Source organism: Podarcis bocagei, assembly GCF_964188305.1.
Source record: "Podarcis bocagei genome assembly, chromosome: 2".
Taxonomy (NCBI): Eukaryota; Metazoa; Chordata; class Lepidosauria; order Squamata; family Lacertidae; genus Podarcis; species Podarcis bocagei.
This window is the reverse complement of record NC_138126.1, coordinates 11,229,334-11,250,947: the sequence shown is the minus strand read 5'-3', so window position 1 is coordinate 11,250,947 and position 21,614 is coordinate 11,229,334. Positions and strand designations below refer to the sequence as shown.

The 21,614-nt window shown below is 48.6% G+C and overlaps 3 protein-coding genes across 3 annotated transcripts in view; 1 reads left to right on the top strand and 2 right to left on the bottom strand.

Moving 5' to 3' along the window:
• Positions 1-9,085, top strand: part of LOC308580684 (uncharacterized protein) — a 41,403-nt gene extending 32,318 nt beyond the window's left edge. The window contains exon 5 of the transcript XR_014004841.1: positions 8,992-9,085. The gene's annotated coding sequence lies outside the window, so the exon portion shown is untranslated. The remainder of the gene's footprint in view (positions 1-8,991) is intronic.
• LOC308580634 (uncharacterized protein) lies at positions 815-10,937 on the bottom strand. The gene is made up of 6 exons (XM_081182578.1): positions 10,810-10,937; positions 7,914-8,727; positions 4,924-5,047; positions 3,264-4,106; positions 1,995-2,194; positions 815-1,129 (listed from the first exon to the last, which is right to left on the bottom strand). The coding sequence occupies exons 2-5, from the start codon at positions 8,655-8,657 to the stop codon at positions 2,109-2,111; spliced, it is 1,797 nt and encodes a 598-aa protein (XP_081038704.1). The 5' UTR covers positions 8,658-8,727; positions 10,810-10,937; the 3' UTR covers positions 815-1,129; positions 1,995-2,108.
• A 2,545-nt stretch (positions 10,938-13,482) lies between these two features.
• Positions 13,483-21,466, bottom strand: RBM41 (RNA binding motif protein 41). The gene is made up of 7 exons (XM_081183357.1): positions 21,363-21,466; positions 20,036-20,152; positions 19,518-19,710; positions 17,975-18,179; positions 17,533-17,822; positions 15,630-15,777; positions 13,483-15,509 (listed from the first exon to the last, which is right to left on the bottom strand). The coding sequence occupies exons 1-7, from the start codon at positions 21,368-21,370 to the stop codon at positions 15,412-15,414; spliced, it is 1,059 nt and encodes a 352-aa protein (XP_081039483.1). The 5' UTR covers positions 21,371-21,466; the 3' UTR covers positions 13,483-15,411.
• Positions 21,467-21,614: the final 148 nt, after the last annotated feature.

Sequence of the window (21,614 nt, the reverse complement as noted above, 5' to 3'; positions counted from 1 at the left end):
AGTAAGAGCTGTTCGACAGTGGAATTTGCTGCCTAGGAGTGTGGTGGAGTCTCCTACTTTGGAGGTCTTTAAGCAGAGGCTTGACAACCATATGTCAGGAGTGCTCTGATGGGGTTTCCTGCTTGGCAGGGGGTTGGACTCGATGGCCCTTGTGGTCTCTTCCAACTCTGTGATTCTATGAACTTTTAACAGCCATGGCCTCCCCGCAAAGAATTCTAGGGTCTGTCGTCTGCTGAGAGTTGTGCTACAATTCCCAGAATGGTTTAACAACCAACCCTCTCTTTTCAGGGAACATTGGGAACTGTAGCTCTGTGAGGGGAACGGTGTTCTCCAGGCAGCTCTCAGAACCCGTAATGAACTACAGTTCCCATGATTCCTTGGGGGAAGCCATGGTGATGGAAGTTGCACCAGGGCACCAGGGCGGGAAAGTTGCTGTCCGAGGTTCCCTGCCCCAGATCTTGCGGCAGAGCCAGCCTGCGCACCTGATAATGGAGTCGAGTTAAGGAATGCAAACCTTTCTGAAGCTGCCCTGAACGTGAACAATTTGTGAAAGGGATAGAACCACAAGTTCTTTCGGCAACTCGGATTAGGGTTGCCATCCGGTGGGAGAACCAACAAAATATGTGGGATTTCAAGGCTGATTGTCTAAAAAAAGCTGAAGAAGTTTCCTAAATATAAGAAGGCCAAGAACTTTGAGTTTCTTTTTCCAAAAAAAAAGAGATCAGGAACTTTTGTGTCTTCTAGAAATATGGCAACCCTAACTTGGATACAATTTTAGTTTCAAACAAACGGAAGAAACAAGAGCACAAAAGCGTATTCAAAACCACCAACTTTTAATTCTCCCCCCTCCCCCCGTTAATATAATGTGGAATTGATAGTCAAATGGGAAGAGCAAGAGAGTCGGTGCCTTGGAATGAGCCATTTTTGAGGAGAGAGCCTGGGGTGGGAGAATCAGGAAGGGGTCATCTTCCTTCTCAGCGATGGTCTCTGCCGGGGACGGAGGTGGCTGTAGTCTGTTTCATGAGAGACAGAAGGAGGGGGGCACTTTGTTTGTTTCTCCCCACCTTTTCAGAAGACGAAGTCACTTGCCTCTTGAGACCCCTGATTTCAAGGACCACCACCTGGTCAACTGTTGAGGCGAGGGAAAGAGAAATCAATAACCGAGACGACAGGAAAGAAGAGGGTTAAGATAAAATCCGTTCTGCAAGACTATGGTACCACTTTAAACAGTCACGGCTTCCATCAACGGATTCTGGGAGCTGCAGTTTCCTTACAGGTGCTGAGAGTCGTAAGGAGAGACTCCTATTCCCTTCACAGATCTACAATTCCCTGGAAAAATTAACAATACTTATTGGCTTATCTCTCATGACCGTTGTCAGGATGACTAGTTAAATCTCATTAAGCTTATTAAGTAGTTTTTTTAAAGCTCTAAATTATAGCTCCAAATTACTGTCCTGCCTCACATGGATGTCGTCAAGCTGAGAAGCTTGGAATAGACTAGACTAGACTAGACTAGACTAGACTAAAATAAAATAATGTGTTACATCTTACTGGCCTCTCAGGGTTGATGTCTGCTATGTAATATTAAGAAGAAGAAGAGTTTGGATTTGATATCCTGCTTTATCACTACCCGAAGGAGTCTCACAGCGGCTAACATTCTCCTTTCCCTTCCTCCCCCACAACAAACACTCTGTGAGGTGAGTGAGGCTGAGAGACTTCAAAGAAGTGTGACTAGCCCAAGGTCACCCAGCAGCTGCAGGTGGAGGAGCGGGGAAGCGAACCCCGTTCCCCAGATTACGAGTCCACCGCTCTTAACCACTACACCACATTGGCTCTCTTAAGCACATTAAGGAATAAAAAAGGTCCAAATTATATGAATAACAATAATTACTGGCCTACCCCTCAGGGTTGTTGTCAGCCTTATCAGCTAAGCAGCATTAAGTGCTAAAAACAGACTAGACAATTGCGAGTGAACGCTGTTCCGTTATTCTTACATGGGCCACTCGAGTTCCCAGCGGTGCCCCTCCTGGTTCTGGCGCTTGGCTACTGGTTCATAGGACCTCACAGAAGGCTTGTTTTTCCTCGATTCCAGGTGTCCCCCTCATCTGTTAGCAGGAGGGGCCTTGTACTTCCATGTCTTCCTCGTCATCTTCCTCACATCTCTCCAGCTCACGCCTCCGGGCTCGGTAAGAAGCTGAAAGGGGGCAGAGGGAGAAGGCAGTTTCACTGCGGACCATGACCTCTCAAGGTCACCTCACTGGGATACACAGGGCTGGGCCCTTGCCACAACCACCATTATGAAGAGCCAAGCAGGGAACCATGAGAAAACGTTACCACCGGAATGGAGTGCTCTGGTTGTGGTGTTCAGCCAGCCACGCCCTCCTTCAGTACTCCATTCCACCTCTTTGCCAACGGACACTCAACATTCTGTGCCCACTGGGCATGCTCAGTCACTATTAACGTACTGGTGGGATCGATGCTCAACATTACCCAGCAAATGGGCCAACTCAGCCTCAGCCCAGTATACCTGAAGGAGCATCTCCACCCCCATTGTTCTGCCCAGACACTGAGGTCCAGCGCCGAGGGCCTTCTGGTGGTTCCCTCCCTGAGAGAAGTGAGGATACAGGGAACCAGGCAGAGGGCCTTCTCGGTAGTGGCGCCCGCCCTGTGGAACGCCCTCCCATCAGATGTCAAAGAGATAAACAACTACCTGACATTTAGAAGAACTCTGAAGTTCAGGGAAGTTTTTAATGTGTGACATTTTAATGTATTTTTAATCTTTGTTTTTATTTTTAAATATCAAGGAAATAAACAACTCTCTGATTTTTAGAAGACATCTGAAGGCAGCCCTGTTTAGGGAAGTTGTTAATGTCTGATGTTTTAGTGTACTTTTAATACTCTATTGGAAGCCGCCCAGAGTGGCTGGGGAAACCCAGCCAGATGGGCTGGGTATAAATAATAAATTATTATTATATTATTACTCCCCTCCCCGCTGGCCTCCCAGAACCAGGAGAGGTATGAACAGTGCGGAGCAGAAACAGACCAGGCAATGAAGTCTCAGACTGCTTGGGAGAGGAGGAGAGCCATAGGAAGGTGGGGACCTTTGGCTCTCACAACTGCCTCATTGGGGCAAGATCTACCGGGATCTGTGTTGCTGTGCTCACTAGGCCTGGCCTCTGGAGCGGATTGTTTCTTTGAATAAAGAGTTAACGTCACTGATGCCTGCTGCTGGCACCCTCCCCTGACATAAAGCTTCCACTTACCCGGCAGGTGACGGTCCTTGAAGGGGGGGCGTCCCGCCGCGTCCCACACGGCCCTCATCCGGTTGAAATACGGAGGGATGACCGCGGGCTTTTCCCTCCCTTCCGCGGCAGGCCGCCCGGCCGCAAAAAAGTCCGTCTTCAGCTGTTTCCACTTCGATCGGAGCTGGTCGATGTTCCTGACGAAGCCCTGAGCCTGGAGCTCGTCCCTGATCCTCTCCCAGTGTTGGTGCCCCCTCTGGGAGCTGCTACTCATCAGGAGGGCCAGGGCGGGACTCGCTTTGATACTGCTCAGCAAGGCCACAACTTCCTTCCCTTCCCACCGCTGGCCACGGATGCGGGAGGGAACCATCTTGTGGAGGACGGGGGGTTGGCCGGGTTGGCCGGGGGAGCCCATGTGCTGGGCGCCACCGAAATACAGGCGCTTGTAGGGTTTCTCCCCGGCATGGGTCCTTTGATGGACAAGGAGTTTTGCACTGCAGAGGAAATACTTCCCGCAGACTTGGCATTTTACCGGCTTCACCCCCATCCGAGTTTTCGTCGGGAGGATGGCGTTCCGGCCGTAAGAACCATAGGCGGTCCGTTTCTGGTTGGTGTTGATTCCTACCGGGACTGCAGCCGGGGTTTCCGTGGGGGTCAGGCAACCCAATCCATCGACTTCCTCTGCCATCAGCGTTTCCTGACGGCCCTCTGCTCTTCCCTGGCGCCCTGAGGCATTTTCTTGTGTGCAACACTCGGAAAAGCTCTCCTCCGTTTTCCACACTGATGTCCCATGTGGACATTCTGCCTCAGAGTCTTCCGCCGCATAGTCTTCCCCGTTGCAGATGGCGACCCAACCTTTGGTTGCTGGAGAAAGGAAGAGAGAATCCTAAATACACCCAGAGCTTTGAGAGAAACGAGACTTGGAAACAGAGGGGGAACGTGGTTATGTGATAGAGGGGAAAAAGCACGATCTTTTCAAATACCTTGGGTGCAACTTTAGGGCAGCCCTGTTTAGGGAAGCTTTTAATGTGTTATGCATTACTGTATATTAATATTTTGTTGGAAGCCGCCTGAGTAGCTGGGGAAGGCCAGCCAGATGGGCGGGAAATGAATGAATGAATGAATGAATGAATGAATGAATGAATATTATGCAGTACAGTTGTACCTTGGTTGCCGAATGCCTTGGAACTTGTACTTTTTGGCTGCTGAACGATTGGAAACCAGAAGTGAGTGTTCCAGTTTTCGAACGATTTTCAGAAGCCAAATGTCTGGTGCGGATTCTAATCAGAAGCCACGCTTTGGTTTCTGAACGTTTTGGAAGTCGAACAGACTTCCGGAATGGATTCCGTTCGACTTCCAAGGTATGACTGTATATTTAACAAGGTGATCCCTTTCATTACAGCCCAGTCAGTCTGACTCTCTAGCCACTAATATGCTTACACTGATAACAATAATAATAATAATAATAATAATAATTATTATTATTATTATTATTATTATTATTATTATTATTTTGGTTTTAGCATCTGGGAATCAATGAAGGAATGGGCCTTTGGGGTTGAAGTCAAACTGTTGTAAGGTTGCAGTGCCTGCTGGAGCTGAAGAGACGGATACCACAGCGAATAAAAACAAAATTAAACAAATAAGAGAAACTCATGCACAAAAGGCTTTCTGCCCATACCCAGCAGGCCAGCTTCTCCGTCGTCATCTTCCTGCTTGGTGTCGATGCAGAGAAGCCTCTGCTTGTTCAGGGACGGACCCCGGCCTTCCTCGGAGGAACTCCCAGCCACCTCTTCAAACGTCACCTGAAAGAGCAGAGAGGAATCCGGTCAAGGCGGAACTGAGATCTGCTCTGAAGAAGATTTTGGTCTGAGCAAGTCCCTCAGTTCTCATCAGCAAATTCATATCCGAGATAAATCCATATAACTTAGGGATGGTGGGGGACCTGCAGTCCTCACCCCGTTGTTCTTGGACTGCAATTCCCATTGTTTCCTGAGCATTGGCCATGGGAGTTAGAGCTCAAAAGTATCTGGAGGGAACTGGAGGTTGGGAGGCAAAAAAGATAGACAGAGATCCTAGCTGTTAAGATTGGAAACCCCTCATAGACCTTCTGTGTGAAAATGAATTAATGACATTTGGATTTGAGGACTGAAGATAATGTTTGTTTATAGAAACTTGTGTTGTTAGGTGTTATATAGGAGTGGATGAAGTGAATATTGTTTATATACAGTAGACAGATGAAGAATTGAAAGTTCTTTAGTTTCTAGATAGCTCAGCTGGTTAGAGCAAAGTACTGATAATTCCAAGGTTGCAGATTTGATTCCCCATACAGGCATGTTGTACACTGAAAGAAAAATTTATGAGAATGATGTACCGGTGGTATTTGACTCCTACTAAGTTAGCAAAAATGTATAGGACAAGTTCAAATATCTGCTGGAAATGTAAAGAAAAAGAAGGTACCTTTTATCATACGTGATGGACGTGTAAGGTAGTAAAAGCATTCTGGGAGATGATATATAATGAAATGAAAAAAATGCTTAAAATAACTTTTGTTAAGAAATCAGAAGCCTTTTTATTAGGAATTACAGGTACCGATATACCAAAGGAGCAGAAAAGCCTCTTTATGTATGGAATAACAGCCGCCCGAATGCTACTAGCCCAGAGACGGAAAGAAGACAAAGTCCCTACAGGAGAGGAATGGCAAACTAAGCTGATGGACTATGCTGAGATGGCAAAACTGGAAAACTAAGAAACCAAGAGGATAAAAACTTTACAAAAGAATGGGAAAAATTCATAAGCTGCTTAGGAGACCATTGTAAGCAGATGGAAACAAGAGCAGGATTCTGAGTCCGCTTGTAGTGTAAAAATTACTTTGGATAATATGGTATGATAATATGATAATATGGTATGATTGGAGTATGGATGAATATGCAGTTGTAGATGTTTAAAATGAGACCCCATGGAGGGGATGGGAGGAAATCCCAAGATTCAGAGAATCTCTTCATATAGATATGTTGTTGTTTTTTCTTTTTGTTTATCTGTATTTTTTATTAGTAAACTGATTTTTAAAAAACGATTCCCCATATGGGAGAGCTGCATATTCCTACATTCCAGGAGGGCTGGACTAGAGAATTCTCAGGGTCCCTTCCAACTGTACAGTTGATTCTTTGAACTTTATTTTTCTTTCTCTCTTTTAATACCTTTTCTTTCTCTTTCTCTTTACCTTTCTCCCTCTTTCCCACCCCCTCTTCTCTCTATGTTTTTATCTTATTTAGATAACGCTTTATCTTATTTAAACACTTTTATCTTATTTAATTTTCATGCATAATTTTTATTAATTTACATAATAAAAATAATACACAAATTCAACATCTTGTTTTCACAGATTTTATGGTTTGACTTCCTTCAGCCTTTCCACAAATCATTTGTATCAGTCTTTTATAAAGTTTCGCATTTCCTATTTTGTATTGCCATTAATCACCCCAGTTCTTCCAGTTCTCCTAGACAATACCCTTTTCTTTTCACAGAGCCCCTTTGAATCCCACTAGTGTTGTCTGTCCTTCACTTAAATTTTCCAGATATTTCGTAAAACTTTCCCAGTCCTTAATGAACCTCTGATCTTTAGAATATCTGATTCTCCCTGTCATCTTATCCAACTCCGCGTAGTCTAACAATTTGAGTCTCCATTCCTCAATTGTCGGTAGACCCTCTTGTTTCCAATTCTGAGCTAATAAAACTCTTGCTGCCGTTGTTGCATATTGGAACAGTTTGTGGTCTTTCTTCTTTATCTCCCTTCCTACTAGTCCTAACAGGAAAGCCTCAGGTTTTTTAACAAAGGTATAACTCAAAATTTTTTTATTTTCGTTATATACATTCTCCCAAAATTTTTTTACTTTTTGGCATTCCCACCACATGTGGTAGAAGGACCCCTCCCTTTCCTTGCATTTCCAGCATTTGTTACAAGTTCCATACATTTTAGCTAATTTTGCAGGAGTCATATACCATCGGTAGAACATCTTCATTAAGTTCTCCTTTAGCGTTATACAAGCTGTAAATTTAAGATGCTCTTTCCAAAGTTTTTCCCACTCTTCTAAATATATGTTGTGGCCGATATCTCTAGCCCAGTATATCATCACTGACTTTACTTCTTCGTCTATTAGGTTCCACTCTAATATTAGATTAGAGTATTAGAGCTTTTATCTTATTTAAACGCTTTAGTTTGGATTTAAAAAATGCATTTCATAATAAGCTTTTATTTCTCTATATAAAGCTAAAGGGTAAAGGGACCCCTGACCATTAGATCCACTCGCGGACGACTCTGGGGTTGCAGCGCTCATCTCGCTTTACTGGCCGAGGGAGCCGGCGTACAGCTTCCGGGTCATGTGGCCAGCATGACTAAGCCGCCTCTGGCGAACCAGAGCAGCGCACGGAAATGCCGTTTACCTTCCCACCAGAGCAGTACCTATTTATCTACTTGCACTCTGACGTGCTTTCGAACTGCTAGGTTGGCAGGAGCTGGGACCAAGCAACGGGAGCTCACCCCGTCGCGGGGATCCGAACCGCCAACCTTCTGATAGGCAAGCCCAAGAGTCTCAGTGGTTTAACCCTAATAAACCCTGGTAAAGTTGATTATTTTAAGAAAAGAAGGAAAAGGTGGCCATATGGCCTCACCTGGCTTTCTTGGCTCTGGGCCACTTCCTGCCTCAACAGGAAGTCCTCGGCCAGGGCCACCGCCTGGGAGCAGGTCTCTGGCCCACACTCCCTCACCCAGCTCTGGATGTGGGCTGGCAGGATGGTCAAGAGCTGCTCCAGGATCAGCAGCTCCAGGATCTGCTCCTTGGAGTGCCTTTCAAATTTCAGCCACTGGCAGCAGAGTTCCTGCAGCCGGACGTAGGCCCCTCTCGGCCCCTCGGCCTCCTGGTAGCAGAAGCGCCGGAAATGCTGGCGGATCTTCTCCCGGCTCATGGTGTCCCCTCGCAAGATGGCCGCCTTCACTTTCCCATAATCCTCTCTGTCTCGGGCCTGGAGCCTGCGGAAGGCCCGCTCGGCTTCTCCGCTGAGGGCTGGCAAGAGTCGGGCCACCCACTCCTCCCGGGGCCACCGGCAGGCTTCGGCCACCTGCTCGAAGGAGGCCAGGAAGCCCTTGGCGTCGTCCCATGGCGAGGACTTCTCTGGAAAGGCTGGGATGCCCCATTCCGGATGAGGAGACTCCACCGTCTTCAGGAACTCCTGCCACTGGACTTCCCAGAGCTCAAGGGAGCTCTCGCTTGGCTCTTGCTTGATCTGGCCCCCCGGCATCCGTCTCAGGAATTCTCGGATGTTCCCAGCTTGGAGGACGTGAGGGGCTTTCGCTGCTCCTGGAGATCCCGCCTCTCCTGATGTTGGTCCTGTGGGGGTCTGATCCCCCCTTTTCATATTTGAGAGGGTTCACGGAGGAGCGAACAAAAACCGAGAGGAAAATCCCAGAATAAATTCCGGTGATCGGCTGAGGAAAAAGAGGGGGAAAGGTCATGAGAGAAAATGAGCACAAATAAAGGACTGACAACAAACTTGGAGGGGTAGCTAATGCCGCAGAAGACAGAATCAGAATTCACAATGAGCTTAACAGATTGGAGAACTGGGCCCGGAGCTGAGAAAATGAATTTCAATAAGGACAAATGTAAGGTTGTCCACTCAGGCAGGAAGAACTAGATGCACAAATACAGTCATACCTCATGTTATGTTTTCGCTTCAGGCTGAGCGTTTGCAGGTTGCGTTCCGCGGTGACCCGGAAGTACCAGAAAGGGTTACTTCTGGGTTTCGCCACTCGCGCATGCGCAGACGTGCAAAATGACGTCATGCACATGCGCAGAAGCCGCGAATTGTGACCCGCTCATGCGCAGACGCGGGCTGCTTTCTGCTCATGTTGTGAACGGGCCTCCGTAACAGATCCCGTTCGCAACCAGAGGTACCACTGTATAGGATGAGGGGATGCCTGGCTTACTAGCAGTACATATAAAAAGGATCTAGGGGTCTTGGTTGACCAAAGCTTAACATGTGATGCAGCAGCAAAAAAAATGCCCATGTTATTCTAAGCTGCCTTAACAGAAGTCTAGTGTCCAGGTCAAGGAAAGTCTTAGTATCACTCTATTCCATAGCTGTCAACTTTTCCCTTTTCTTGCGAGGAATCCTATTTGGAATAAGGGAGTTTCCCTTAAAAAAAGGGAAACATTGACAGCTATGCTCTATTCTGCCTTGGTCAGACCACACCTGGAATACTGTGTCCAGTTCTGGGCACCACAATTTGCGAAGGACATTGACAAGCTGGAAGGTGTGCAGAGGAGGGTGACCAAGATGATCAAGGGTCTGGAAACTAAGCCTTATGAGGAATGGTTGAAGGAGCTGGGTATGTTTAGCCTGGAAAAGAGGAGATTGAGAGGAGATAGGACAGCCATCATCAAATATAGAATCATGGAGTTGGAAGAGACCACAAGGGCCATCGAGTCCAACCCCCTGCCAAGCAGGAAACACCATCAGAGCACTCCTGACATATGGTTGTCAAGCCTCTGCTTAAAGACCTCCAAAGTAGGAGACTCCACCACACTCCTTGGCAGCAAATTCCACTGTCAAACAGCTCTTACTGTCAGGAAGTTCTTCCTAATGTTTAGGTGGAATCTTCTTTCTTGTAGTTTGGATCCATTGCTCCGTGTCCGCTTCTCTGGAGCAGCAGAAAACAACCTTTCTCCCTCCTCTATGTGACATCCTTTGAACATGGCTATCATATCACCCCTTAACCTCCTCTTCTCCAGGCTAAACATGCCCAGCTCCCTTAGCCGTTCCTCATAAGGCATCGTTTCCAGGCCTTTGACCATTTTGGTTGCCCTCCTCTGGACACGTTCCAGTTTGTCAGTGTCCTTCTTGAATTGTGGTGCCCAGAACTGGATATCTCAAGGGCTGTTCCATGGAAGATGGAACAAGCTTGTTTTCTCCTTCTGTGGACGGTAGGAACCGAACCAATGGCTTCAAGTCGCAAGAAAGAAGATTCCGACCAAACATCAGGAAAAATTTTCTGACTCTAACAGCTGTTCGACAGTGGAACAGACTCCAAAGGGAGGTTGTGGACTCTCCTTCCTTGGGAGAATTTTAAGCAGAGGTTGGAGGGCCAGCTGTCATGGATGCTTTCGCTGAGATTCCTGCGTCACAGGGGGTTGGACTAGATGACCCCTAGGGACCCCTTCCAGCTGTACAGTTCTATGATTCTATGCCCTGTATAAGGCAGCTTCTCTTGGAGAGAGACCACCACCTTCCATCCCACCCCAGTGATTTTGCTTTGTGCGTTGTGCGTTTCTATATCAGAAGGAGGCCTCTCCAGACAAGCAACTTTAGCAAGGATTTACCCTTTACACACACAGGAAAAGAGGGAACGGAATTAACGTTTGCAAAAGGTCTTCCCTCCCAAAAGAGGAGCAGAGTCCGACCCTCCTGAGGTCACCAGGCAGCTTTTGCAACCGGAGAGACGGAGGAAAGTGGTGATGGGAGATCTTATTAAACCTCGATCTTGCAAATCCCTCCACCCACCGCCCAATACCTTTCCCAGGCTGGATCCTGCTCTCCTCTCTTGTTTTCTGCAGCAAAAGGAAATTCAAAAAGCCATCTCAGGACCATCCCAGGGAGCTGGGAGGACTCGCCTTCCTCATTGCCTCTCTAGGAAGCCAGTATCTCTTCGCTTTTAACCCTTTCGAGTTGGACTTTCCCCGCCACCAATCGGGAAAGTGAGAGGTGTAACTTGCCTGGTTTGGGCTCCAGAGGGAGATAAGGGATTTAAACAAGGAAAGCCGGAGGCGGAGGAGGAGGGCAGATTTTCATTCATTCATTCTTAGCACGGCAGCGGCTCATTAACTCATTAGCTGCCACCAGTCTGGCAACCTTTGTTCCTAGCGGGTCACGATTGGCAGAGATTCAACCGGTGAAGCTTCCCCACGTCCTCCTGAATCGAGGCTTCCAAAGGCAGAGGAACCCTGCCAAGGGGGAAGGTGGCAACCTGCCTGCCGCTTGTGCCTTTTTCTTGTTTAATGGGATCGTCTAATTACTTATTTCAGTTACGGCTGCTTATATTTTAATGAAATTGATGTATTGTGGATTTTGAGTATGCATGCTATGTTTTAGCAGGATAGCTTTCTTGTGTTGTTATCATTGTGGGCGCTTACAAGCTAAGGTTTATAGTAGGGGGTTGCTTTATTGTATATTTAAATTATTGTGGATCTTTATATCTGGATGATTAACTGGGATTGTTTCATTCCGTGTTTTAATTAGGGATGCTTGTGGTTTAATGTTGCATAAATGTCTATATGCTTCTGGTTTAATGATGCATAAATGTTTATAGCTGTAAAAAGCATGGAAGCCTATTTTGGCATTATGAGGTATATATTGATTGATTGGCATCTGCCAGTCTCGGAAAACAATGGAGAAGTGAGTTTTTTGGGGTGAAGTCAAACTGTTGGAAGCTCGCAGCGCCTGCTGCGGCCGCAGAGACCAATGCAGGAGAGACATGTTTTGTTGCAGCCAGGGAAGGTGACGGCATCCAGTTGTGCTGCTGCAGATGCACCATGGTGTTTCTCTCCTCTGCACTCCTCCCAGTGGTCATTTCTCCTCTGGTCACCGCTGTGGATTTGCAGTGAAGTGCAGAGAAGGGAAGGGGGGAAATGAGGGAGCGTGTAGGGGTGAGAAACCCATTAGGCAGGGGGCACACCTTTCCGTTTTCTCTGTCTCATTTCTGCAGTCTTAAATATAGTTATCGAAATTGCCGCTTCACAGTAAAAGAAAGGAGCTCCTGAAAATCTGTCAGCATTGTAGTGCAGATTTCTCCTAAGGCACATTTTTGCAAAGCATGCTTTCGCTAATAATGACATCTTCTCCAGTAACAAGTCTGGATCGGTTGACCAGAGGACTATGTAACTTGGGATAAGGCATCTCCAGCCCCAGTACTTGCACCCCCTTTGCAGTTACCTTTTGCCTCCCTTGCTCCAGTTGCCGAGGCACAAATAGCTCAGCCTAGATTTCTGGACTTAAATTTGGCAATGGAGGTCTGGACGCTTCATCTGAAGCACTGCAGGTCTGTGCTTATGTGGTAACCACATTAAGACTGTTAAAATGGCAGAGTATCCTTCGGTCAAGATGGGTATCTAAGTGTAACACGCGCAGGACCGAACCCTGTGGTACCCTACTTCTCCCATTTCTCCAGGATGGCGAGGAACCATTAGTGAGTACTCTTTGGTTGCCTTCCCTGCTGTGCTCTGCGGCAAACCCCCTCTGTATACACCATATTAACCACCATGGGTTATCTGATGGTTTTTGTGTGAGGCTAAACTTACCGTATTTTTCGCCCTATAGGACATACCGTCCCATAAGGCGCCACTAGATTTTTTGGGGGGAAATAAAGGGGGGGGGGAATTATTATTTTTTCCCCAGGCGCAGGGCTGGGGCGGGGGAGGCCCGAGCTTCCCCCGACCCCAGCCAAACAGGCAGCTCTCTGCAAGCCGTGGGAGCCCAGTGCTGGCTCCCGCTGCTTGCAGAGAGGTCCGCGAAGCCTGGACGCGCTGATCTCAGTGCGCGCAGGCTTCGTGGACCTCTCCGCAAGTAGCAGGAGTGCTCCCGCTGCTTGCGGAGAGGTCCGCGAAGCCTGGACGCGCTGATCTCAGCGTGCGCAGGCTTCGGCATGCAGGCAACTCTCCGCAAGCAGCGGGAGCGCTCCCGCTGCTTGCGGCGAGGTCCGCGAAGCCTGGAGAGCGAGAGGGGTCAGTGCGCACTGACCCCTCTTGCTCTCCAGGCTTCAGCAAAAGCCTGCATTCGCCCCATAGGACGCACACACATTTCCCCTTCATTTTTGGAGGGGAAAAAGTGTGTCCTATAGGGCGAAAAATATGGTAGATCCTTGGAGGTAAACTTAGATCCTCGGGACGTGGGTGGCGCTGTGGCCTAAACCACTGAGCCTCTTGGGTTGCGTTGGTGGTATAGTGGTGAGCATAGCTGCCTTCCACTGAGCCTCTTGGGTTTGCCGATCAGAAGGTCTGGGGTACCAGAAGCGGTTTAGTTATGCTGGCCACACGACCCGGAAAGGTGTCTGCAGACAAATGCAGGCTCCCTCAGCCTGAAAGCGAGATGAGCGCCAGAACCCCATAGTCGCCTTTGACTGAACTTAACCATCCAGGGTTCCTTTACCTACCTTGACCTTACCTTAGATCCCTGGAGACCCAAGCAGAAGTTGAAGAAATAAGGAAGATTTATTTTATAGGACAAAGCTGATAAAACAAAGGACACATCAGGAGATAATGTTCCTTCGGGAAACAGTTAGCATTAATAATTACACTAAATCGAATGGATGTTACAGGCTTCTAAACAAGGTAGTAAATGCACAGCTTCTTTTAAGCACCATATTTTTTGCTCTATTAGACACACCAGACCATAAGACGCACCTAGTTTTTGGAGGAGGAAAATAAGAAAAAAAAATTCTGAATCCCAGAAGCCAGAACAGCAAGAGGCATCACTGCGCAGCGAAAGCAGCGATCCCTCTCACTATTCTGGCTTCTGGGATAGCTGCGCAGCCTGCATTCGCGCCATAAGACGCACACACATTTCCCCTTACTTTTTAGGAGGGAAAAAGTGAGTCTTATAGAGCAAAAAATATGGTAACTACTCTTCAGTTAGATATTACAGGTTTCTAGATTAGATGGTAAATCCTCAGCTTCTTTCAGAATATTTATCCTGTGGGATAACCAGCCTCACATCTGTCTTCACATAAATCTGTCCATCTGTCTTCCCTTAAACCCATTTCTTAGCAGAAGCATCCGCCCCTGCCCACCATACACCTCACACGTGCAATAGGATGCCATGTCTTGGCTTTTGATGAAGCTGGCATCCTGGAAAGCCAGATGTCGCAGAGAGACAGGGCAAGAAAAGTAACACCACCTTCTGCAAAGCAAGGGGAATTAGAGGCAGCTTGGGAGGAGGACAGGTATGGGCTGGAGTGGCTTAGATTGGTCTCAACTAGGGCCAGTGCCTTTTCGGCCGTGGCCCCGACTTGGGGGAATGCTCTGTCACAAGAGACCAGGGCCCTGCGGGACTTGACATCTTCCGCAGGGCCTGAAAGATGGAGCTGTTCCGCCTGGCCTTTGGCTTAGACTTACTCTGACCCCTTATATGGGATTTGGAATATAAATTTTCCCTTGGCTTTTTTGCTGGCCCATGTACGACCAGCATGGATAGCTGGCTCAGGTGAATATCTGATGTTTCCTCCCTTTATGGTCTTGATTTATGGGCTACTACTAAAATGAGGCTGCATTTTAAGCTGTATTTTAATTAACTCCCCCCCCCCATTACATTGTAATGTAATTTATATTTGGCGTTAGTCGCCCTGAGCCCAGCCCTGGCCAGGGTGGGTGGGGTAGAAATAAAAAAAATATATATTTCTTTATTTTATTTATTTCCAGTAATTTCACTTCAGTTCCTTAGCTTAGTTGCTGCATAGGTGAATTCTCTAGTTTCTTAAACAACGTGGCACTTTCTGTCACGTTACCCAACCTTTTATGAATCCCACTCAAAAGATATTTCTAGCAATATAACAGACATTCTTATCTGGTTTGGGATTCTTCTCTTCCTAGAAGATCACTCCCCTCCTAACTGAAATGAGACCCAAGCAGACTGTATCCTCACAGCTCCTACTTCTCCTAGCTCAAACTCAGCCCCCCAGTTAACTCCTGTCTGAATACTTTCCGGAGAGAGTACACACCGTCTTTCAGTCTAAACTCAGAGACCCCTTTCACTAGCTGTAAATACTTTCCTCGGAGTGGATTCTACACACAGACCAGAACCAACTATCTCCCTCAAACTATCTGCCCACTCTCTTAGAAATTGCTCCTTTTATTCTCCCTCCCTAAATGCTCCACACACGCACCCCCTCTGGCTAGCTGTCTTGGTAGCCAAACAGACAGAGACTCCCAGCCGCTAGTGGAATTCGGAGGCACTCTGGTCCAGCTCAGCTGTCCGTCACACAGTCCCAGGTCTCTGCCCCTGGCAGCAAGTGACACTTCTTTTTGGCCTGGACTGTTCAGCTGCCCGCACGTCCAGGTGAAACCCCTCTGGCTGCTTCCACTTTGCTGCAGCGCAGGGGAGACTCCAGGATGAAGGCTTAGAGTCAAGGTGTCTTCTTCCTCCCGTACTCAATAACCATGGGCTTCCCCAGCAGGATGAAGCCGTTTGCCAGCTGCAGGGCTGCCTGTGCCGTTGAGATACCTGAGACCAAAGAGCGACACAGGATGAGACCATTGGAGCCTCTGTACTCCATTCCCCGCTCACATCCCAACCGGAAGGCCAGCGTTTGGCTCTGGGGGACATGGAGGGCTGTACACTCACTGGGAAAGGTGAGGAAAGCTTGTCCTCTCATGCGCCCACTCAGTAGGCGGAATTGGATCTGGGGGCCTCCCTCCTCCTGGAACCTCGCAAACAAGGACAGCAGCTCCTTCATGTTGACGCGGCGGCTGAGGTTCTTCAGGTACAGCACCTGCTCAGCACCAAAACACATAATTCAGTGTTAGAAACTCAGATTTATGAGCTAATCACCAAATGGCACCTTAAATCTAGGTGGCCGTCACCACCACAGAATGTCTAGTTCATGGAAGAAACAAAGATCACCAGTGTTGAGGCAATGATTCTTCAACATCAACTTTGTTGGACTGGTCAGGTGTGGGTGCCTGATGATTGTCTTCCAAAGCAACTACAGTGGTACCTCGGGATACATACGCTTCAGGTTACAGACTCCGCTAACCCAGAAATACTGCTTCAGGTTAAGAACTTTGCTTCAGGATGAGAACAGAAATCGTTCTCCGGCGGCGCGGCAGCAGCAGGAGGCCCCATTAGTTAAGTGGTGCTTCAGGTTAAGAATAGTTTCAGGTTAAGTACGGACCTCTGGAACGAATTCTCTATTACAAACTTAAAAATGGAAAGCGTAATGTGGTGGTCAACAAAAAGGGTTCAAAGACTCTCTCAAGGCAAATCTAAAAAAATGTAATTGGGAAACACTGGCCTACAAGTGTTCCAATTGGAGAACAGCCTTTACCAAAGGTGTCATGGACTTTGAAGACGCTCAAACTCAGGACGAAAGGGAGAAACATGCTAAGAGGAAGGCACGCTTGGCAAACCCTCACCATGATCAACTCCCTCCCAGAAACCTATGTCCCTGCTGTGGAAGGATGTGTGGATCCAGAATTGACCTCCGCAGTCACTTACAGACTCACTGTCAAAACTGTTTATGGAGGACAATCTTACTCGGCTACGAGTGATCACCAAAGAAGAGAAGATGATGGTTATTATTAATTCCATTTCTATACCACTTTATATTTTAAAGAAAAAAATCTAAGTGGGTGTCAACATATTAAAGCAACATACCGTATTGGCCTGAATATAAGCCTCACTTTCCCCCCAAATTCCGACTGTGAAAAGTCAAAGTGCGGCTTAAATTTGTGACCTTACAAAACTTGGCTTTTACGATTTTGCTGCTGAAATAGACATATATTAAAATGGAACGGGAGTGAGTGCCTGCAGAATTTTAAGGGAGTGGCTTATATTCGGGTATTCTCTCTCCCCCCCCCCCAATTTTTAAAGGTGTGGCTTATATTCGGGCCAATATGGTATAAAACAATCCAGAATAAAACAAATTTGAGCTTTGGGGGAAATAGTTCAGATCCTTCTCTAAGTGACCCTTGGGATTCCTTCCAACTCTACGATTCTGTGATCTCTCTCTCTCCCCCCCCCCAGGTTTTTCAAGCAACGTCTTCATGTCCAGAGAGCTTCCTGGGAAGGTAATTTTCTGGAGCAAAGCTGCAAAAGGAATGGAAGCGCTCTTCCGCAGAATGGCCAGCTGACCCCCTCTACAACCTCTCTGTTACTGACTCTCAAACTTTGAGTTTGTCGAAAGGGAGACTGCTGAAATTAATTGACTAGAGCCATGCAACTCAACTCGGGTGAACTGGACCTGGTTTTTTTTTAACAAGGTGGACCCAAGTTACTTCTGGGGTCCTTCCGGGATTTGAGGCCCTGAAGGTTAAGCTCATTTGTTTCCTAGGACATCTGCCCCGATCTTGAGGGTTCTAGAACATGAACGGATCCTCTTGGTGCTGGGAACCTGACACGGCTCCCCAATAAGCTTTTTGTCTCGTTTCCCGTACCGCCAAGTGGTGGGAGAGAACGTCCTTGCTGCTCCTCCATTTGCAAGCAGGGAGGCTCCTGAGCCCCAGGGGCAGGGAGGGAAGAGACTCACCTCGCTTGGCTCTCCAGGGCTGTAGGAGGAAAACCGGGGAATCTGGCGGATCTCCTCCTCCGAGAGGCGGTTTTTGCGGATCTCCTCCTCTGGGATAAACTCCACCGGCTCTGTCACCATCACGGGCGCTGGGGACGGCCGGGGATCTGCGCCCTGAGACGCTGGGGGGCTGCTGGGAGGCACGGAGCACGGCGAATCTGGGTCACTCTGGGGAGGCAAGGGAAGCCCCTCTGGCCGGTGGCCAAGAGTTGTGCTGAGGTGTGACAAGGGGTCTTCCTGTGTAGCCTCATCTGGGCCAGAAGGGAAACAACAGAGCCTTCAGTAACAGACATTTGCAGAAGGCCACGTTGCGAGGTAAGTTAGGCAATGAAGCACCTCGCCACCTCCCCCAGTTGCCTTCCACGCCCATCCACAAAGACTCCAGGGGCCCCCAGCCACACACCTTGGTGGTACAGAACCCTCAGGAAGGCATGGCGGTCCGTGCCCTGGAAGAGAGAGCTCTCAATCTCCATCTCTCGCCTGCTCAGCTGCTTGCTGCCTGCAAAGCGCTGGGGCAGCGAAAGGATGCGCCGGCGCTCGGCCATCTTCTCCTCGATGGCCCCAATCCTCTCTCGTATCGCCTCGGGGGCTGCCCCGAGGCCGGGACTCTGGAAGGAAGCCACAGACAGGGGTCAGGTGCCTGCCCCTCGTCCCCCATTCCTTCAGCTTCCTCCGACTCATAGGAGAGCGCTCCTCTGGTGCTGAGAAGGGCTGCAATGAGGAGGAATGGTGGGATGTCCCCCTCCTCCTGATCAGGATCCTGAATCTTCCCAGGAGCAGGAGGACAGTACAGATTTGGAACAGTGGTTTGCAGAGGGACATAGTTCAGAAGGCAGAAGCTGGGAAATATGGATGGGGAACAGCTAGGAAAAGAAACAGAGAGAGACACAGAGAGAGAGTTAACAGATTTACTGTCTCTGGAAAGCATTCATCCGCTCTCCCCAAGATCAAGAATGGCTGAGACTGTGACAGAAAAGAAAGCACAGAGGCTACAAGTTCAGGTTACAAGAAGTAAAAGTGACATGGGTGGCTAGCGAAGTAAGGGGGTGGAATTCTTCATTGGGAGCATCGCCATTCCTAAGAGATGGGTTCTTTGTTCTCTCACTGTGATCATTAAAGATCATCACATTCACCCAGTGCTATACCAGCTGCACTGGCTCCCGGTGGAGCACATGATCAGGTTTAAGTTCTGGTTTTAACCTTTAAAGCCCTATACGGCCTAGGACCCTTGTACCTACGGGACCGCCTCTCCTGGTATGTCGCACGGAGGACCTTACGGTCTTCAAACAAAAACATCTTGGAGGTCCCGGGCCACAGGGAGGTTAGGCTGGCCTCAACCAGAGCCAGGGCTTTTTTGGCTGTGGCCCCGATGTGGTGGAACGCTCTGTCACAAGAGAACAGGGCCCTGTGGGACTTGACATCTTTCCGCAGGGCCTGCAAGACAGAGCTGTTCCACCTGGCCTTTGGCCAAGGCACAGCCTGATATGCTCTTTTGGTAATCCTCACAGAACCCTGGCCCAATGGTTGCCATTAATTTGATTTTGAACTGATTTTAGAATGAATTGATTTTAGAATGCTGTATTATTTTACTGTTGTTAGTCGCCCTGAGCCTGGCTTCGGCTGGGGAGGGCGGGATATAAATAAAATTTTATTATTTATTATTATTAAATGGTAAGAATACTCCTTTTCCTTTGTTCTGCTTACCTACTGCTAAGGGGGGGGGGGGGAGAAAGCCGATTCCCTGAAGCCTGACACCTGGGCCTCACGTATTTCAGCATGGAAGACAGACCACATTGGTGCCACCAATGAAAAGGTCCGGTTTGCGTTACAGCAAGCCTGTCATTATCAGGCCGTGGCAAAACAAACTGGCTTCCACCAGCCGATTGCAGTGCCCTTACTAGGCAGCGAAGTGAACACAGTGAAGGACTCCCTGCCCCCTCATTCACCTTATCTGCCAAGGCATGGCTCTTCCAGAACTGGATCTCGGCGTCTGAGAGGCCCAGCTCTCGAAGAGCGGCGGCCTCTTTGTTGCTTTCCTGCAGCGCCTGGAACTGAGGCAAGGTGCAGGTCCCAGCGGCTTCCTCTCCAAAGGGCTTGTAGAGCGCTGCAGGCGCAAAGCAGCGGCGCTTTGACACACACCTGGGAACCAACACGGTGGCGTTAGAAGGGGGCTACCCTGGGAGGCGGCAGGCCAGGCCTCCGGGAAAGAGCCTGCGCCACCGGATCCTGAGAAGGGGGTTGGGCTAGATGACCCTTGGTGTCTTTTCCAACTCTACCATTCTACGATTCTCAGAAGACCCGATGGCAGAGGACCCTCATTGGCACACAGCGTCGCCCCCCAGGGAAAGGCCCTTGCCCAAGGCAATGTGCTTCCGACCTTCTTGCGACGACGGACCAAGAATGCTTCCCGCTGCCAGGGACACCTCCCACCCTGACTCTGCCCTTGTGCAGGATCCGCACTCACTGCTCAATGGAGACAGATGTGTCGAGCTGATGGTGCAGGAGGCTCTTGAGCTGTCTCTGCCCTTCCGTCTCCTGGTCCTCCAGGGGGATGTCATCCCGGCTGTGCCTGCTGTCGATCCTGCGAAGGCGGAGAGGTCAGAAGCAGGGAGCTTAGAACTCAGATGGGATACTTGGCGCCAAATAGCTCCTTAAACCAAGGCTACACTCGCCAAAACAGAACGTCTAGTGCCATTTGGGGGCAAGGCGGTTCTCAAGTCTTATTTTTCAAATGATGGACAGTGTAATTGATTCTCAGGTAAACATCTTTGGCTCTACTAATGATGATGATAATAATAAATTTTATTTATACCCCGCCCTCCCCAGCCAAGACCGAGCTCAGGGCGGCTAACACCCAAATATAAAACAAGCTGATTGAAATACAACTTAAAAATAAGATTAAAATACAACATTAAGATGCAGCCTCATTTCAGCAGAAACTCAAAAACTTTTTTGGGGATGAGGTGTGCCTGCTAAAATAAAAGCAATTATTTATTTACAACGAAGGCCAGATTGCCCCTCTTTAAAACAAACAAACAACAACAATTTCCTTACCATTTTAAATTGATTTTCCATAAAACAAATTGTCACCAAATTAACACAAATTTAATACAAATTTAAAAGCTGACTTCCCACCCCACCAGCTGTTCCCCCACCATTCCTGCTCCAGATACATTAGCTTTCCCAACTTTTATTTCAATAATCAATAAAATCAAACATATTTATATCTGCAATAACATTTCATCCTTTCTCCCTGCACACCGTCCATACGAGTCCCAATTTCTGCTGAGGACTTCTATATATTATTGTAACCTAGCCACATAATAATCAGGTTGAGTAAATTCTCTTTTATCTGTCTGCGATAATCATTCATCAATAATTTTAAATCACTTCCCAGTGAAAAAGAATAATAATAATATTTATATGCCCCCCATCAAACTGGGTTGCCTCAGCCACTCTTGGCAGCTCACAAAGCCTTGAACTTGGGGGGCAGCTTCTTCCCCCCCCCAAACGGGGTTTTTCCTTTCTCCTGCGCCTTTCGGGGACCCCACAAACCCCACAGGGCCCCGTCGGGCTGCAACCCACCCTACCCCACCCTGACCCCCAAGTAAAGGGGGCAGCAAAGGGGCGCGGGAAGAAGGAGGCGACGCCGGAGACCCACACGCCGCTGTGGGAAGCAGGCAGGGCAGCGGGGGATGGCTACCCCCCTCCCCCCACATATACACCCCCAAAACTCCCCTCGGGGGTCGCAGCAACTCCCCGCCCCCCCTCGCAGCCCCCCTCCCACTTACCTCCTCATCGCTTTCAACGGCACCAACGGAAACTCCTCCTCGGACTGCAACTCCCAAGAGGCGCCGCGCGGAGCAGGAACGAAAGGGAGCGGGGCGGGGCGCGGTGCCTGCTGGGAAATGTCGTTCCGAGCGGGCAGCAGAGAGGAGAGCCGGCGGCGGGCGCGCAAACCCACCCAGGGGTCGAGGTCTCTTCTCTCCGCCGCGACCCCATAAAATATGTGAGGGTGCCGCCGCCCCGCCAAGTTGATGGGC

Bases quoted from the DNA above. Each gene is read 5' to 3' on its own strand.
- RBM41 (XM_081183357.1), bottom strand. The intron at 15,778-17,532 runs GTGAGTCTCTTC...GGTGCTGAGCAG, and splicing joins GCCCTGGAGAGCCAAGCGAG to GTGCTGTACCTGAAGAACCT. The intron at 15,510-15,629 runs GTGAGTGTACAG...CTTTGGTCTCAG, and splicing joins AGCTTTCCTCACCTTTCCCA to GTATCTCAACGGCACAGGCA.
- LOC308580634 (XM_081182578.1), bottom strand. From the start codon at position 8,657: ATGAAAAGGGGGGATCAGACCCCCACAGGACCAACATCAGGAGAGGCG. The intron at 5,048-7,913 runs GTGAGGCCATAT...CTGCTCTTTCAG, and splicing joins CCCAGAGCCAAGAAAGCCAG to GTGACGTTTGAAGAGGTGGC. The intron at 4,107-4,923 runs GTATGGGCAGAA...TCCTTTCTCCAG, and splicing joins CGGAGAAGCTGGCCTGCTGG to CAACCAAAGGTTGGGTCGCC.